Source organism: Neopelma chrysocephalum, unplaced genomic scaffold (genome assembly GCF_003984885.1).
Source record: "Neopelma chrysocephalum unplaced genomic scaffold, ASM398488v2 Primary Assembly neopelma1_24, whole genome shotgun sequence".
NCBI classification, from domain to species: Eukaryota; Metazoa; Chordata; class Aves; order Passeriformes; family Pipridae; genus Neopelma; species Neopelma chrysocephalum.
This window is the reverse complement of record NW_020897693.1, coordinates 33,275,777-33,294,397: the sequence shown is the minus strand read 5'-3', so window position 1 is coordinate 33,294,397 and position 18,621 is coordinate 33,275,777. Positions and strand designations below refer to the sequence as shown.

Sequence of the window (18,621 nt, the reverse complement as noted above, 5' to 3'; positions counted from 1 at the left end):
GGCAGAGAAAAGGGTGAAAGAGAGAGAGAGAGCGCTTTAAAATGTATCTGCCACCATGCGTTGTCTCCCTCTACTGAACACTACCCCTACTTTCTGAGCTGAGGAGGTGCCAAGAACCCAGGAGAGATGTTACAGCTCTAGAAATCAGAGAAAACTGAAAGTAACTAAGCAGCAAAAGTTGTAGCTGGCAAAGTTAAGCACTGTGTTTGCAAAGACAGACAACTGTTTCCACCTCAGTCTTCAATTCAAGAGGCCCAAATTAAATGTACATTGTACATTTAGTTCTGTGGCTGAAGACATCATGGTACTATGAGAAGAAACCCTAAATCCTCTTGAGGAGGGCAGATGAGACAGAGTTTTTGCGTACACCAGTGGATGATGTAATACACAGCTCAATCCCTCAGTTTTATTGTTAAATTATAAAATAACACAATTCAGTGATTCAAGTCAGTCACAGTCCTTTTAAGGGCAATGCATTCACGGGCAAGCTGCTGTTCCAGACTGCCAACAGATCACTTGCTGGCAAAAGCCATGATCTGCTCCTAAGAGAGAAGAAAAAGAGAAGTAATTAATAAACATAACAAGCATGTGTTCTAAGAAGCAGCTCTAGGTGCCTTCCCTTCTACATAAATGGACAACAGTTCTTGGCCAGTCTTTCTAGCCAAGTGCAGAGCACCTATCTCTGTGTGCTAGAAAATTAGAGATTTCCTTTCATTCCCAAGTAGCACACTACAGGTGTTACCAACAGGTTCTGTGGTCAGAGAAAAGGTCTTCATTTGGTTTTTTTGCTTTAAAGAAAGAGAAAAAAAAATTCCAGGTACTGAAGCAGCTGCATAGTCTTCCTTAATAAAGACACCATGCCAGTGGCAGCTACTCTGCCTTAGGAATGTAATGCTTCTCAACTTGGGTAGTGTCTCAACTGTGACACAAAGGAAACAGGGCACCTGTATTTATCAGGAAGATGACTTGATTTGTGGAATAAAAATTAAAATCCAGAAATGAAGACTGTAATGTGCTGGTGCTTGGGAGCTTTGCAAGCAGAGGGTTTAAGGAACTTCACAAAAATCTGGCAACAAGGTCAAGATGGTGAGGAATATAGGCAGATACACTGCAAACAGAGGATCTGTGTTTAAGACAGAACTTCCTCACCACTGCCTTCCTCAAGTAATTTCCATCATAGAGATTTGCACTTCTGCCATGAGGGAACAATTTCACAAGGCAAAACAGCACAGAAACAGGTAAGTCTGAGCTGCACACCGCATCAGTGATGTCTTATTCTTAGTGAAAATGTGTCTTCAGGGGGCTGTTTTTTTCTGTGCATTGGTGGAATGCAGGTTCAACATTTCTATTGCATAGCAAAATAAAGCCAAAGACTTCCGATGACCTCTAACCTCCAACTACTGATACAGAATATAGACACTTATATCATTTGTGCTGCGAGAAAACAGTCACTACTGAGCATCAGTTATTTAGGAACTCCTTGGCTCATTCAGGACACAAAACCTCCAGTTTCGTTTTTCCAACGAAAAATGTTTCATTTAAAACAAGCAAACAAAAAGCTTTACAGCTTGTGCATATTTCACAAATAGTTTTGGACAATCCCTACAGCTCTCACTAAAGTGAGATCCTTACTTTGACAGGAGGCAGGGCATTCGTTGCTTGCAATCCCCACGTCCTCAGCAACACCAGGGGAGCCAGCCTCGTGGAGTAGAGCCTCTTTAGCAAATCAGTAGCAGCTATCAAGGAGACATTGTGCCTCTGACGTTCTGTTTCAAACTTCAGGAGATGTTTTAAGGAGCCTGGAAGAGATAAGTGAATGCTTCTATTAAACCTGATGTGCCACAAACAATTGTGCATCTTATCTATATAGCAATCTCCCCTGGCAACAGAAAGAGAACAGAGAATTGATCCATCAATAAAGACCTCCTTCCGCCAGCTAGTGCTTTTCATCTCACCATCTCTTTAATTACCACGCGGCAGAACTTTACTTTTTTAAAGAATATTTGAAATTTGTGGGATGGAAACTGCATCCAAGAATCTTAAACTGCTGCACAACCAATGGACATGAGAACAGTTTTGCTGCAACAAAGCTTGTGCCTTCCAAACGCAAGACAGCAACATCCTGCCACAGAGGTAATGCTTGTCCTGCTGTCAGCAGCAAAGGCCTCTAAGACAAATCTTCTTACTGACACTCCATTGTCTTGGATCCTTACCCAGATCACTCCCATTGAAGGCTGCTGCACTGAGGTGATGAGCTAAACATGCAATATCACCAAAGCCGAGGTTTACACCTTGTCCTGCAAGTGGGTGGACTCTGTGTGCTGCATCCCTGGAGCAAGAGAAGATAAATTTATTTCCCTCCTTGAAGAAAGCCACAATGGCTGACAAACCCCAGAATGGATCAGTGTAGCACACCTCACCTCTGCAATGAACACCACCTTACAGTGCGCTTTTTCCAGTACCTCCTTTCACGCTATGCTGAACTACCTGACTGCCTCTCCAGTTGTAAGAAGCAAGACAAAGGGGAGATAACAAAAAGCAGTTCTGAAAGGAAAAATTATAAAGAGGTGACTAGCCAAAGTCCTCTCTCAGATCAAGTGTGGAACAGGCCTTAATGTTTTTGTAAGTGACCTCAGCACAATAGGTGGTCTATCAATGGCACATGGCACAAACACAAAGTGGACAGATGAATATAACGGGGAAGGGGGATATCACTGAATAGAAACAAAATCAGGTTCTTTTATGAGCAGACTTATCTCTGAAGGACAAAGCCAGACATATTGATAAGGGAGTCATAAAGTTAGAGAAATTAAGTGAAGTGTGGCTATGAAATGCAAGATCATGTACTTTACCAAGCCGTAAAGCACAGAGTGCTCCCAAGCACAGAGTGGCTCACAAGTTGGAAAGATGAAAAGTATCTGAAGTGTAGTACAGCATCCAAGCATTACTAAAAGCTACCACCGTATTGCAGCTGTGGCAGAGAAAAAAATTACGTGCAACCTTAGAATGTAAAAAATTAGATATTTTCTTATTTCAATAGGCCACCATACAAAAGCATATGACATCTCACATGGAATAATTTGTATGAAAGGTGAGATTAAAACCCAAACTGGTGCACAGAATGGCTGCTACAATGTTTGGGGAAGTACAGGTCCAGCATGAGATACTGGATTGTTTCATCAGACTATACAAACCAGAAACAGGAAATAATTATCTTGCAATTTACATACATAATGGACAGAGAGCTACTCATGCAAAAGGACACGAGGGCACACAGTACAAACTGGGCCTGGATAAAGTCAAACTGAAATGATATATTATTTCTAACCATCTGATTTGTTGACTAGGAGTCGCTATCCTTGCATCATTTCTAACCACACGCCACCCACTCACCCAAGGGCCACCACTGGGCATCTTACCCAATGAGAGCCACACGGTGCTGGACATACTCTGTTGCATGCCCCATTCCAAGACGGAACATGGCTCGGCTCTCTGCATCTACTTTAGCAACACTTGGGGGCAGCTGACGGACTGCTGTCCCTGAGGGCTTCAGGAGTGAAACAGCAGATCGAAACATGGCCCCAGCAGTGTCAATGAAGTCAGAGTGGTTTATATTGCTCCACTGAAAAAGACAAACAAATCTTTAGATGTTGACCCAAACCAGACCTATAAAAGAATCCAGTTGGAAAAAAAATCTGAATCAGTTCCAAATACTGAATTTTAACCACTTGGACAAACTATACAGTAGAAAAACTATCTTCATTGTTTACACATTTTCAACTAGGATGATCCTACCCTTCCTACCTTTTGGAAATTTAGGTCAACTTCTGTGACTTTCAGAACTAACCTAATTCAGTCCCAAGGGGTCATCCGTTCTTTGCTAAGTGCCTTTTTACTATCATCCTCACCAAAGGAAGGAACTTTAGAATCTACCTCTCCCATTACCATCACTTCAAGCCACAGGGTTCCATTCTATTTCTCAAAGCCTCATACCTGCCATGAGGCTGATACTCACAAAGGCAGAGTTGATGCTATCCACAAAACTTTCCTCATCCATAGCGAGAAGTTCTGATGCATGTTCATGAGATGTAGACCAGACCAGAGAGCTGGCAGTATCAGACAGCTAATTTAAGAGAAGGTCAAGGGGAAATATCAAGAGAAAAAGAAGCAAAAATAAATATTCAGCACAAAGATTTCCCCACTGCCCTGTCCCACACCAGTCTCTCTGCAAATTACTCTTCCAGCTCAACTTGCTACAAGTGGGAAATACCAAGGATGAAGTGAGTGGGGCAGGAGGGGAAAACATGCAATAAATGAAGAGTGCACAAATTCTTAAGAGACAGAAGTAACAGAGAAAGGCATAGACAGAAATAAAGTTACTAGAAAGAACAGATTACAAAACTTTTAAAAATATTTGAAAAAATTACAGAGACCACGAGTCACCTTACCGGAAGAAGTGCAATTGGCCCAGTGGGAAGGAACCTCTGCCATGCTACATTATTGTCTGTGGCCTACAGTGGAAAGAAGCAAGTGGGCAGTTATGAATTAGTGACCTGGAGCACCCTGATCAAGCTGTTCTGCTGCCTATGGAAGAGTCAGTTAGCAGAATTTTACCTCAGATAAATGGAGAGTTGCCACCACAGCTGACTGGTCATACTGATGCTCAATGTTCTTAATTTCAGCTTCCTTCCGGACTACAGAGTTACAACCATCTGCACCAATCTGCAAAACAAAGAGATACAAAGCAACTTCTTTAGCTCCTATAAAGCCAGTATTTCACTACAAACCTCAGCCTGCATGTACCCTGCCCAAAAACCAGAAAAGGTAGCCCCTTCTGCTCTTGTCCAGTTCAGCAGTCTCCTTGCACCAGGTACAGAAAAGGCTATGCGCTGTGTCCCATAGCATCTCTGACAGAGTTAGCCACTCACCTCACTCAAACACTCCATGTGAGTGGAGCGGCACACATGGAATCAGAACCAAATCCAGTGGAAAGGACTTGGGTTAGAGATGCTGCCTGATCAACAGAAATAAAGAGCTTAGTTACCAGCAGTTTGGTCTGAAGTCTGCGTCCATCAGCTAACTGAATTTGGACCCAAGGGCTTGTGTCACAGCTGTGGGAGGGAAGGGGCCACGTATACCCGACTGCTCTGCTCCTGTAGAAAACCTCCACCCGGTCTGATGGAAACACAAAGTGTCATGGTCACAGCATGACACAGACAGGAAAAAAGGAAACATTGCTATAACAGCAAACGTCACACATATTTTAACAGCACCATAGAAGCTGACACTACAATTTTCAAGACACCCTGAAAGAACAGATCTGATCAACCCCTTGTCACTGCAAGGCCTGCTTTGGACAAGGAGCTACAGATCTTTTAATTAAGTCTATTTAATAGAGACTACACTCTGGAGAACTACATATGCAACTGCTTTCTTGCTGTGTAGCCTTTGGAAGACAGATTTCTCCCTTCCCCCCCAGTTCAAGAAGCTGCCCACATCTCAAGAATCACTTGTTAGATTAATTTCTCCCTCTCACAATGTATTGCACACAACAGAAGGCAAGTAACTGTAAGCTCTACGCAGGAAATAAAATAATCAAGAAGTTGTCACTACCTGCTACTGCATCTAACTGTTTTGTGAGAGCAGACATAATGACATCATTCTCCACTATGTAACCCATGTCATCTAAGTCATCTTTCTCAAAAATTATCATGGCTTCAGAACAAGCATCCCACACCTACAAAGAAAAAATACATTACATGAAGTTACAGAGAAGTGCTGTCCCTTTCAGAGACTAAACAGCAAAAGGACACGGTAATCGAGAAATACAGAACTAGAGGAAACATCCTGGATTACTGTCCATTCCTTCATTCCTAAATGAATGAAGCTACTAAAGTGCATCACGTAATTCCTGTCATTAAATTACTTGGCATCAGCTCAAAAAGTAATTGCAAGTTTTTATCCCTACTTTCCTGTTACATAAGAAACATATAAAGCTACCCTACCACCTTGCTGCGGGTTAACGCCAGCAGGCAGCTCAGCACCATGCAGCTGCTTGCTCATTCCCCCAAATGGGATGGGGAAGACAACTGGAAGGGTAATAGTGCAAAAACAAAACTCATAGGTTCAGGTAGAGGCAGTTTAATAGGAAAAGCAAAAGTTGCATGTGCAAGCAAAGCAAAACGAGGAATTCATTCACCCCTTGCCATGGGCAGGCAGGTGTTCAGCCATCCCCAGGACAGCAGGGCCCCATCATGCATAACAGTTACTTGGGAAGACAAGTGCCATCACTCTGAACTTCCTTCCTCCTTCATTTTCCTCAGCTTTTACTGCTGGAGCATGACGCTGTATGGTATGGAATATCCCTGTGTTCAGCTGGGGTCAGCTGTCACAGTTGTGTCCCCTTCCACCTTCTTGTGCACTCCCAGCCTGCTCACTGGTGGGGCAGTGTGAGAAACAGAGACAGCACTGGCACTGTGTAAGCACTGCTCAGCACAAGCTGAAACATCCCTGTGTTATTGACAGTTTTCATCACAAATCCAAAACACAGCCCCATACAAGCTACTATAAAGAAAACTAACTCTATCCCAGCCAAAACCAATACACGCCTTTACCTTTATTTTCCCGCTAGTACCCATGCCTCAATATCTACAGGTTCCATTAGGAATCCACCTTTCAGCCTGTAACACCAAGACCCTGAGACAAGTGTTTCTGAGTAGACTGCAACCCAAAAAAAGGAACAGGAATGAACATAAGCATGACCTGCCCCTTTGCCAAAGAAAGAAAAACCTTTGTAACATTGATGTAAGTACTTTGGAGAATTCAGAGTAGACAAACACATGGTATATTTGCAGCCTTAAGTCAGGCACCTGCATTCGCCGGAATGGTTTGAGTCTCAGGCTGCAGACATGATCCCAGGCACCAAAACCTGAAAAAGGACACAAACGGAGACGCAGGCTCACATGTGACACTGAGACCAAAACAAAACTGAAGCTCACTTCACACTCTCCTGTACCCTCCCTGACTATAAATGCTCGGGGTCAGCTTGCACCATGCCTCGGCAGAGCCAGGTCTGCCTCAGTGCTATCCCAGCTCCAGCATCACATGGTTTTACTACTAACACAAGCCAGCAGAAAGAAACAAGAGCTCTCCATGAACATCTGACCTAGCAGACAACTCTCATTGTCCCATCACTGGGTAATAAAACAGACACAGAAAAGCAGCACCATCATTGTTTAGAATATTTCTTTTCCCATAAGGAATCAAGGCTCAAATCTCTCTTTAAAATGACAATTACACCTCATTAATTGAGGACTTAGTTACCAGACTACAAAGCGCTAAGAACATGCTTCTTTTGTGAATAGAACATTACAGTTGCTGTGGAGAGCACCTTACAACCTTTCACTAGCCTAATGTCATAAATATTTATATAATGATAAATCAGACCAAGATACCAGAACACAGATCCCTGTTATCAAGAGAAGTCTGATTCAATCACCACAGCTCAGCATATAGAATACTAAAAGACAAAGGCAAATAATTCTATTCAGTTTAGGATGAAGGCAGCATGTGCTCAAAGGGGTTTTGTTTAAACAAAATAAAACCAGCTCAAATATAAATGTTATAAATGCAAACAAGAAAATCATACTTACTGCTCAGGAGGGTTGCTGATCCTGGGGAGATGGAACTGACCCTGTTACTGTAACTATCGGGCATGTGATCATATTCTTTCCTAGGACCAGCCTCCAGCAAAGCAATCTTCTTATCATGGAAGTGAATATCATGGCCTAAAATAAGCAAATACATGCTTTGTTACAACACTCCTGCCAAAAATCTCATTTCTTATTTCTCTCTCAGTAACACCTATGTACTTTTTTAATAAGACAGAGTAGATGCAAACATTTATAACACAGGTTTTGACCAGGCAAGTAAACTTGTATTTTAAAGCTTTATGACTATAATTTCATTACTGAGATGGACAACCCTTCTGCAGTTAAAGCAAGGATTACACATTTTTCCTTTTATTTAAAGTTTACATTTTTGTACAAATTTGTGCCATTTTGTCATGAAAATTCATTACTGGAGTAGTAACAAGTGAAACCTGCAATGTTTACTGCATGCACCAAACACATCTTCCAGAGCTTAAACATAAATTCACCTTTTAGAACAAGAGATCAAAATAAAACTTCTTTGATCCGTAGCAATTACACTAATGTTTTCTTACATTAATGTCCTTATATTCTGACAATGAAATAGCACAGGCAGTTCAGACTTTAACTTTCAGTTAAAGAGAACTGAATAAAAATGAAGAGATGCCTCAAGTAAAGGATAAATCACTGCAGCTGAGCTGGCCATGCTGGCTGCATCCGACCGCTATGGATGCAGAAGGTACTGAGGACAGAAATGGTATTCTTGCAACATCCAGAGTTTGCTACTACAGCAGCCCTAAAGACAGCATATCCTGGACATATTTTCTAGATTATGCATAACAATAACCTCCTCTCTTGAAAGGTCCCAAACTTGTGTGTCAGCCTTAGATATCACTGCTGGAGGGGATCCTTACGCTGTCTCAGTTCCACCGCGGTCTTATTTAATAATACAAGCAGAACAATCAGTAAACCTTATACTTGCAAAACACATTGCTCAGGATCTTTGGCTCTTCTTTGCACTATTTTCTTTAGGCTTCTCTCACTGTTGCACCCTTCTGAATCCATGTTGCAAATAAAGAAGCAAACAGTAATCTCAGGATCTCTAGTGATACAAACCAAGCACAAATCTATCTTATCTTGGTATTGTAGTGTTTAAAATACAGGGTTAGAGAATGAAATGTGGGATCAGAAAATGATGGTTAGAGAGATGGAGCACCTCTCCTAACAGGACAGGCTGAGAGAATCGAGTTTGTTCAGCCTGGAAAAGAGACAGCTTAGGGATGACCTAACTGGCGTCTTCCAGTACCTGAAGGGAGCCTGCGGAAAAGATGGACAGAGACTTTTTACAAGGGTATGTAGTGACAGGACAAAGAGGAATGGTTGATTAGATAATAGGAGTAAGTTCTTTGACGTGAGAGTGGTGAGGCACTGCAACAGGTTGCCCAGAGAATCTGTGGCTGCCCCATCCCTGGAAGTGTTCAAGGTCAGACTGGATGGGACCCTGAGCAACCCGATCTAGTGGAAGGTGTCCCTGCCCGTGTCAGGGGAGTTGGAACTAGATGATCTTTAAGGTTCCTTCCAACCCTAACCACTCCATGATCAGAAAACGTTTTCAGCTACGGCTGAAATGATCCATCAGCTATTTAAGGGTGACCATGTTTGACAGAAACACCACAAGCAGTCTGCAGAATTCAAAGCAATGGCTCCATTAGCAGAAATGCACATACACGGATGGGGCAAGGCTCACCACAGATCAGCTCACCAAACAGCTTTAAGTCAACTTTAGAACGCAGGACCAAGAAGATCCCACAGCAGGATCCTGAACATTAAGATCCTAAGTGGCAACCACAGTTATCTCACACTGCGGGCGAGAAGGTCACAGCCTTACCCAGGGCGGCGGCCATGGCGCTCCCGACCATACCCCCGCCCGACACCACCACATCGTAGAGTGGCTGTGCGGGGGCGGTGGCGGCGGCGCGGAGCGGGGCGCGGGGCCCGGGACGGGGCCGCAGCCGCGCCCAGACCGAGGACAGCGCCTGCCCGAGCACGGCCGCCATCGCCGCGGAACTGACGGCGGGCGGAAGTCGCGACGCGAAACCATGGCAACGCCTGCCCGCGCCCCCGGTCTTGTGTCTGACTGGCTGTTTGAGGCCGAGAGGGCGGGCCTAAGCGCCCCTGGCCGCGCTGATTGACGGAGGCCGGGAGGGTGTCGCGGAGGGCTGAGGCGGCGGCCCGGGCTGCAGGTGAGGGCAGGGGCAGGTTGGGGTCGCATCCCCAGAACGAGCACTTCCCGATTTATTTCATTTCTTCCAGGCGACACGACACACCCCCCCCCCCAGGCTGTAAGACGCCGACTCCTCCGATTCCCACCGTCGGGCGAGGAGCTGGGAGCAGCCTCTCAGGATGGGAGGCCGGCGGTCTCCGTTAGAACCGGGAGCACCGTGCCAGGCAGAGTTATGGGGTGACCTCGGGGTACTCGAAGAAGATGAGGAGCTGGAGGGTTTCAGGCGGGAGGTGGAAGTTCTGCGTGAGAAACTGAGGGAGGCTCTCAGGTAGGATGATGCCTGGTAAGGATGGCAAGATAGCATGCAGGATTCCTGCTGCTTCTGGCCAGGGACAAGGCAACACATGAAGTCCCAAAATCCACGTGTGTAGTGCCAAAACACTGTCCACGAGTGTATTCACAGATGGGAGGATGGGGTCAACACGTGCCCACATAAGCAGCATTCACATAAAACAGCACAAATCCCCTTCCTGCTCATCAGCTAATCATGCTTAAAATCTGCCAGCAGATCAACCACCTTTCTGCCCAGCATCCACCCCTCAGACCTGTGGTCTTTCCAACATCGAGCTCCCAGACATCTTTCCCTGTGGTTAGTCTAGTTTGACATTCATTAGCAGATCACACATGCATGCTCTTACAAAGAAAATGGTTTATAAAGAAGGAGAGACTTCAGCAATCACAGGGCGAGTATATTAACAAGGAGCCTGTTTACAGGTGATCAGCACCTTCTGTTTCACCCCTTTTTTTTCCGTTTCCTGTTCTTAGTCCACTCTGATTCACCTTGATCCTTCATTTTGCCTGCATTTATTACTTGCCTGAAATCTTGTAGGTTTTACTCACTTTCACAATTACCCTCAAATCCTGTGAGAAGTTTGCTATTTTAATGAGACCTAGGATAGTCTCAGGTGAGTTTTTTTCTTTTTATCAGTTATATAGTCATCTTCTCAGTTACACAGTTTCCAACTGAACCTCTTAAGAGTTGCACTAAAGCAATTTCTTGTACTGACCTTCCCATCAGCGTCTTGGGAATGCTGTGTGCATCTGTATGCACAAATTGTGTGGGCAAAAGTTGGAACCTAAAGTTGGTTTACTTGTGGCCCTTCTGGCAGTACAGTGCTAGCAGTGTAATAAATTGCATGACAAAGCTAAGCAGCAGCAACTGCCATTTTGTACATGGAAAACATATAACAGGCAAAGCTCTGCTCATGAACTTTGGTAGCAAAGCAAAATATGGAGCCTGAGAATGACAAACCCTAGGCCTGTCTTTCAACAAGCAGCTCAGCCTATGGTGTCTTTCTCTTAGTCAACAGTGTCTCCCTTCTTTTAACTCTATTTTTTAATAATTTCAGTAATTTCCCCTTCATAATGTCTTTGCCTTAGTCATACATCTGGTAACAAAAGGCAGTCCAGTTCTTTGACCGACCTCACCTTGGACAGTACCTGGGATCAACAAAAGCCTCACTTATTTCCTAAATCCCGCTTGAGGCCAAAAAGTGCTTCATCTCCCTGGATTCCTTCCATCACCATCCCTCAGCCTTTCAAAATGACACTGCGGGAAGCTCGCAAAAAGTCTGAGTTGATGAAGTCATACATGTTTCTTGAACTAGACAAACAGAGAGACAAAAGGCAAAGCCAGGATGAAGCCGAATGTCAGAAACAATTCCGGGCACAGCCTGTACCTGCCCATGTGTTTCTGCCCCTTTATCAGGAAATAATGGAGCAGAATGAGATTCGCAGGCAAACAGCAACGCAGAAAAGAAAGGAGCTGCTACTTTCAACACAGCGGCCCTTCAGTTTCCTGGAGAAGGAGGAGAAAAAGAAAGAAGCTATCAGACAAAAATTCCTGTCAGCAGCAACCCCAAATGAGAGCTCCAAACAGAAGCAAGACAGTAAAAAAGTTCCTAAATCTACTTACCACCCACTTCTTGGAAATAAACTCAAAGGTAACATGCCAGGGCTCCTTCTCTAAAGTACCTCCCTACCCGTCCCTCACTGTCTCCGTGCTGGGAGGTAAGATCATGGCCCATAGGGTATTACTTGAAGCATAAGGCCAGTGTCATTGCATCTCCTGGTGTTGTCTGGTCTCCTGTGTGTCACTGATTATTCCATTTTGTCTAGATACCCTTACAGCAGAGTGTCCTAAGTCTAGCGGTCTTGTAACAGTGTCAGCAGCAACAGTTCTGTTCCACTCCCCAGCAAACATGGGCACACTGAGCTCTTCAGACAGATTTCCCTTTTGCTGCAAATCATGACAGTTTGGGAACCCTTCCCTGCACTGGATTCCTTACGTTTGGTCACACTAAAGGGGCTGTGATGATTTGTGGCACAAACATGAAGACAGCTGTAGTGCCATAAGTGTCTAAGGTCCATGCGGTATCTTGTATCTGACCATTACTTGCATCTGACCATTACTCGCACCCAAGTGTGAGAAGAGAAATGAATATTTCATATCTCAGTCAATGAAAACTATAAATAGACTTTAAAATGTCTTATTTTGGAAACAGCAGTATTGATTTTTTTTTCTAAAAGCAAAAAACCAACCCCCAGACAACTGTTTGTCTGCATTTTCACAAATATTTAGTGTTGCACAAGAAATTACTTCAGTTTGATGCTATACTCTGAAACACATTCTTTCTATGGAAAGTTTGTCACAGAAGTCATAAGACATGGTCTATCCATCAAATGTTTCTCACTCAAAATCTTTCCCAGTATAGACAATTTCTGGTGGATACTATATAGATAAGCCATCATCCATTACAAGTATATTTGAACAGCCCATATGGATCACACCATCAACATAATGACATAAAGTCCCATATGAAAAGCAGAACCTTGATTAACACTTCTGCAAGACAAAGGGGTGCAAGTTGTCTAGTACCCCGGAGAATAGGAGGAGAAAACCTGTTCAATAACTTGCTTCAATAATTGAAAGACACATCTAGAAATTAATGCCTAAGAAAGAGACCCTACCATGTTTTTTTCTGGTATCTTTAAATTATTTTTCCCAGGGAGGCAGAGGAGAGAGGGGCTGAAAAGTAGGGAGAGAGAGCACAGGATATCTGGTCTCTCCTATATATGTGAGCTGCCATCGTAAAGGAAAGTTTAGGCTTGTGCAGTGGCAATTTCACAGCCTTTTGTGTCATTCATTCTCTTTTCATTGTTTTCCTTTTGATTCATTAGAAGCTGAACTCTACAGAGAAATCCGCATTCAAATGAGAGCAAAGGATTTGCTTGAGAGCTCAGTGGCTCCAATAGACACCAGCAACTGTCGGAGGGAGCCTCAGTCCCGAACTGCCACCAGAACCAAGCAGGAAAGGCTTGGCTTCTTGCAGGACAAAAGTTTCAGCTTCAAGCCAAGGATTAATCCAACAATACCGGATTTTGAAGAACTTTACTGGGCATTTCAGAAGGAAGCAGTAAGGAGACAAGAAATCAAAGAGCCAACTCGTAGTAAGCCATTTAAGCTAAGAACCTCCAATCTCCGTGCCAGGCAGAGGCAGGCTAATGAAAAGATAAAGGTGAGATACCTAGATGTTTCTGTGGTACTGCTTTCTCAGACCAAGACATCAATTTCTTCAATTTATAGCATTTAACTATGGATGGTTAACATCCCATGACCTCTGCCCTTGTATTGAGAGTACTGCAGAATCCTAGGACTTACCACAAAACAACATTCTACACAAGGAGGTGAATGATATGATAGATAAGGCCGAGCCACACTTTCATAGCCCTAATCATGTCTCCTTTCCCTCATCCCTCAGCCCCTCCACCCTTCTGGGGGAAGAGAGAAGAATGAATGCATTGCCCACATATTCCAACTGTTCTCTTTGGTAGGCAAAGACAGAGGAGATGCTGTACTGTGTACAAATACACTGAATGAAGTTCCATTTTTTTCAGGATTCTGAGAAGCTTTCCAAGGTTTCAATGGGAAGAAGTCATTCTCTGACCAGACTTTCTTCTCTCTCTTCCAACACCCTTCCAGTGCATATTACCGATGCAACTAGAAGAAGGGAATCTGCTATTAGGTAAGTAGGAAAGTTTGTCTACAAGACCATACACTAACTAATGACCAAAATGGAAGAAAAAACATCAGTGTTTTCCCTCATCGCATCAACTACACGTTTTCTAAATGTTTCTCTGTCTTCTTTCTTTGCTGAGTCTTGCTCTGCCTCCCAGTTGATTTGGGAGCTGTGTACTTGTATGGCTGATATTTTGCTTTTCTCACTGGAGGACTGCAAAAGTGAAATTCCCAGCTACCATGTAGTCTGGCAGTCCACAGTGAGCTCATTAGTAACTTTTTTTTCTATATAGACACTCCCAAGTTAACAAAAAGGAAGGGGACAAAGAAGGAATTAATTGGCTGGAGAAACAGAAAATGAAATGTCAAGCTATGCAGAAGTCAGTGAACAGCCGAGCAAAAGCATTGGATCCTCATAAAAGTCTGGAGGAAACACACAAGGAGAAGTTGAAACAGAACCGGTCAGTATCCTATTCTGCACAGAAATGACTGTTTGCTCCACCAACTGGGGATCATCAGATAATTCTTTAGGAGGAATTGGGTCTAAGAACATTCCTAGCCTATCTTTCTTTTGCTTTTGTACCCTTTCATTTGGATTTCTTGACAATGCCACACTATTCCTTCCATACAGAACAGTTTCCTTTAGATTAACATTTGTAGAAACTAATTTTACAAACCAGTCAACTGTAATGTGTAACTTGGTAAAGCACACTTAAAACAAGGTTTTCTAGAAATGTGAACACTGGTTCCTTGCTTATATTCTCATAGAAGAGCTTTACTAATGGGTCCACAACTTGCCAGCAATAGGATTTTTTTTTTGCCCAGCATTCAGAATCAAGAGAATTACCAAAGCAATTTAAAAAGGGGAAGTTACTGAGGATTCCTCATTCCTGATCAGCTACAGTCAGAGGGAACCTATATTGCACAGGCAATTTTTCCATTTCAGGCAAAATATGAGAGAGAGAACAAAAGAATACAGAAAGGAGCTGGAAGAAATGCAGCTTCGAGTCAAGAGCAGACCATACCTCTTCGAACAGGTCACCAAGGTAACTGGTCAAAGTCCCAGAGTGTTTCTGGGCAACAGGATACATTGTCTTTCATTTAAGACAGGCATTAAGAAGTCTAGTCTCAAGTTAATTCATGGATAAGAAAGTGCGAATGGTTGCATAGTCTCTTGACTGCACTCAAAATAATACATGGAAGAGCCAACCAGGTAAAATTTAAATTCCTTCCCACCACTTGAAGAAAACACTGACTTAATTCTAGGAGCTTGTCAGTTCCTAGTATATATTATAATCACAGTATATGGTGTGGTCAAAATCAAGGCTTTATCACACCAGAAATTATATGAATACCTATTCTGCACCTGAATGCCATAGACCACAGTCTAGAAATGCGAAACTTTTTTCTTAAAACCCTCTCCAGTTAAGCACTTTTTCTTTGTACCTCTACTGCTACTAGAACATTAATGACGGTTACATTGCATTATCACCTGCGGACTCTGCAGTCTGGGGCCACATTCAGCACATCTCATCCATCACCAGCTGCAAATCTGTATTGCACCTGAGGTGTAGATACAATCTGTACTCTCTAATGTACTCCCTGTATGTTTTTCCCTGGGTTTTCTCTTCCAGTTCCACATCCTTGCAGGGATGAGAGCTGGTTAAAGTACATGTCAATGTACAAAATACATTGACAATACGCTGATTTAAGATTTCTCAACGGAAAGTACCCTCCTGGGTCAGGCTTTCTGTTCTGATCATGGAGGCAGAGAACAGACGTATTGATAAATATTGGTAACATTACTGTGTGCCAGGTTGGTAAGAATTCACCGGTATCAATTGCATTCACTCAGATTTCTATCCTTCCATATAGAACACCTTAATCTTTAGAACTGGCTGGTCTCTCTGGAAAACCATCATCTCAGTCTACATTGATTTGCAAGGTTCGTTTGCGGGCAGTGAGGATATAAGATCCAAGATGCTTGGTTTTCAGTTAAGCTGATATGAAGCTATTTCACAGGTGCTCTCCATTTATCAACTCCACTGTTTTTAGCTCACCGATTACAAGCAAACACATTTCCAGGATTTCCCACAACTCTTCTTTGCACGTATTCTCAATTTGAGTGTCAGTTAGGACTCGGACACAAGTATGCTAGTCTGGTAAGACTGGAATGCAGTATAAGGAGAATAGGAGAAGGAAGAAAAAAAGAACAGAAGCAGGAAAAGGTGAGATCTGGCTTTGAGAGACGAGACATTGTCCTAATATTCAGTTATGGTACTGTACTGTATGGATTACAAAAATTTTGGACAGGAGCTTTTGCTGTGCTCTTGTCCCCTTTAAGATTGTCAGCTGTGTACTTTAGAACAAGTTGACTGTTATGAGAAGCCCCAGTTCTATGTGTTTACTGTTCTAAGTTTTGATTTCATAGCATGATGCTCATCAAGGAGCAGAACGTCGCTACAGAAACACTCTCCAGCAGGTTGGCCTGAGCGAAGAATTTGTAAGAAGAAAAGGGAAAGGTGCCACTGACTTGCTGGAAGAAGAATCTGATGTTCACAGGTAATAAAAACAATACAGTACAGCTCTTTTGTCTTTGACTTAAAGTATTTTCCTTGTTCATGAAAGCATTCCAGTTTCTATTGTCTAGTGTAGGAAAAATCAACTTCACTGCTCTTATTAAGCATTGTGGCTTCTCTGTCTGAATTCCTATGACTGCACTCTATTTCCTAAGCACGGGGCAAACCATTTCCAGTATTAGACAGTCACTATTTCTGCAGAGTGCCCAAGCCTCCGGGTGAAAAGGACGACTGTACTGTACAGGAAGGAGTAGTACCTCAGGAGGAGCAGAGCAGAAAGGAACCAGCAGCATAAGAGCTAGCAGAAGAATCCATTGATCATCTCTTGATTTTTTAAATCCAGGATTCTCCAGGTTAATCCTCAGGAACTTAATGTTTTAAGCTGACACCTAAGAATGGCTCTGGGGTAAGTGAGATGGGAGAATTTAGTAAAGGAAAAAAAGACCAACTGTTGTTTTGAGCATGTCTTGTCCAAGCCAGCAAAGCCTGCAGCCTCCCTTAGTCTTCACAAGTGTTCCTTGTGTGAGCCATTTCCCTTTCTTTAATGGGCAACAAGTTAAAAAGGTTGAAGCACTATATTTGGATAAGTGTAGATATGAAAGATTGAAGAGGTGCATCCTCTAGTGTCAGCTCCTTGCATTCATGCCACAGAAGCACATTGGAAGAGGAGAATGCCCTTTAGTGTGCTAAACCTTGGTTTAGACATATATGTGGTAGAATGCTTCCAAACAAGGTATTTCTACAAAAACAAATACCGGGATTTGACCTACCTTGGGAGAAGACTCAGAAGGAAGTCTTTCTCTGGAGTTAACTCTTCGTTCAGTCACTAGTCCCTAGTAAGAAGCAATAGTCTTCCTATATTACAAAATCTCCCATATTTCATTATTTGAAAGTGTTTTAACATCTTACCAATTTCAGTCATTAATTTGGCCCAAAACCCAACCAAAATTATAAAGAATGTTGTAATTAAACAGGGTATCACTTTGAATTGCTGTTGTCCTAATTCTACTATTACTGTGATATCAAAAATGGATTTTGGTTGAAGTAAGATTAGGTATTACCTGTCAGCATGTTGCACTCAAATGCCTGGCACATCTTGAATGGTATATTTCACACATTAGTGATCTTCCTTTACCTGACAGTAATAATCGTTTCAGAAGTAAAAATCCTTGCCACCTGGAATGTTTCCTGAGAATTTTGCACTTTGAGATTAAAATATTTTCAAATGGCTATCATGTTTCTTCAGTGTTCAATTTCCTTCTCAATCATCTTTCCTCACTTTTTAAATAGAAGCTGTCTCTTTTTGTCATCTCAATCCTTTTCTCCTTACACTTGCAGTTGTAACAATGCAACTGCATCATCAAATCAGAAATACAGTACCTGTAAGAGCTACCACATTAGATAAAATATAAAACTGAGATAGTGACATTTTTAATCATAACAAAGTACTAAATCCAAGAATTTGTGGCCCAGGGGTTTCATGCTGCTACGTTACAGAGACCTATACCTAGCTGAATGCACTGGACTGCAGCATTCCTCCTTCCTGACTCAGTCTCCACACTGACAACAGGCTTGGAGGGTTCAAGGGCGGCTGTTACCAGTGTACCGGCTTCTACACGGGTTTAATTGTGTAGGATATACAGAGGCTGTTCTTTCTCAGGGTACTCCCTGGAAAAGAGCAGTGATGTAACCATATTGTCACCATGCTTTGTCACATTGAAAGAGGAAGGAAAGATTACTTCCACGATCTAAGTCTGTGGTTTAAAGCCTCCTAGGCTTGTATGGATATATATGTGGAACAGTGGGACTGAAATTTTAAAACATACATTTTAAGGGGTATTTAGTAAAAGTGGTTGCTAATTTCCATGATAGTAGTTAATGATGCTGGAAAAAGAAATTTCCAAGTATGTGAAGTGTAGAGGGACATCCTAAGAAAGGAGAAACAAAAGCTTGACTTTAAATTAATATGATAATATGCCATATCCCTTTAAGAAATACTGTGGTGACATGCATGAATATAATAACAGATAAATTCAAATCTTAAAATTGGTCCCTAAACAGAAATTGCTGCAATGGTGATGAAAGTAAAGG

General features: G+C 42.7%; 2 protein-coding genes across 4 annotated transcripts; one reads left to right on the top strand and one right to left on the bottom strand.

The window, feature by feature from the left end:
- Nucleotides 1–376: 376 nt before the first annotated feature.
- Nucleotides 377–9,750, bottom strand: COQ6 (coenzyme Q6, monooxygenase). Its single transcript, XM_027671360.1, is given in 13 exon segments — nucleotides 377–542; nucleotides 1,633–1,799; nucleotides 2,214–2,329; nucleotides 3,420–3,622; nucleotides 4,016–4,123; nucleotides 4,449–4,511; nucleotides 4,615–4,722; nucleotides 5,045–5,175; nucleotides 5,614–5,737; nucleotides 6,870–6,928; nucleotides 7,653–7,787; nucleotides 9,538–9,723; nucleotides 9,726–9,750. Coding segments are annotated over 13 exon segments (1,455 nt in total). The 3' UTR covers nucleotides 377–512.
- A 149-nt stretch (nucleotides 9,751–9,899) lies between these two features.
- FAM161B (FAM161B, centrosomal protein) lies at nucleotides 9,900–17,393 on the top strand. Of its 3 annotated transcripts, XM_027671337.1 has the most exons (9): nucleotides 9,900–10,201; nucleotides 11,314–11,876; nucleotides 13,114–13,451; nucleotides 13,831–13,958; nucleotides 14,245–14,412; nucleotides 14,898–14,997; nucleotides 16,078–16,179; nucleotides 16,434–16,513; nucleotides 16,732–17,393. In XM_027671337.1, the coding sequence occupies exons 1-9, from the start codon at nucleotides 10,053–10,055 to the stop codon at nucleotides 16,823–16,825; spliced, it is 1,722 nt and encodes a 573-aa protein (XP_027527138.1). In that variant the 5' UTR covers nucleotides 9,900–10,052; the 3' UTR covers nucleotides 16,826–17,393. The 3 variants fall into 3 exon arrangements, with proteins under 3 accessions (XP_027527138.1, XP_027527151.1, XP_027527146.1); XM_027671350.1 differs by lacking the exon at nucleotides 16,078–16,179; XM_027671345.1 differs by lacking the exon at nucleotides 16,078–16,179 and having other exon boundaries at nucleotides 16,383–16,513.
- The last annotated feature ends 1,228 nt before the right edge of the window (nucleotides 17,394–18,621 follow it).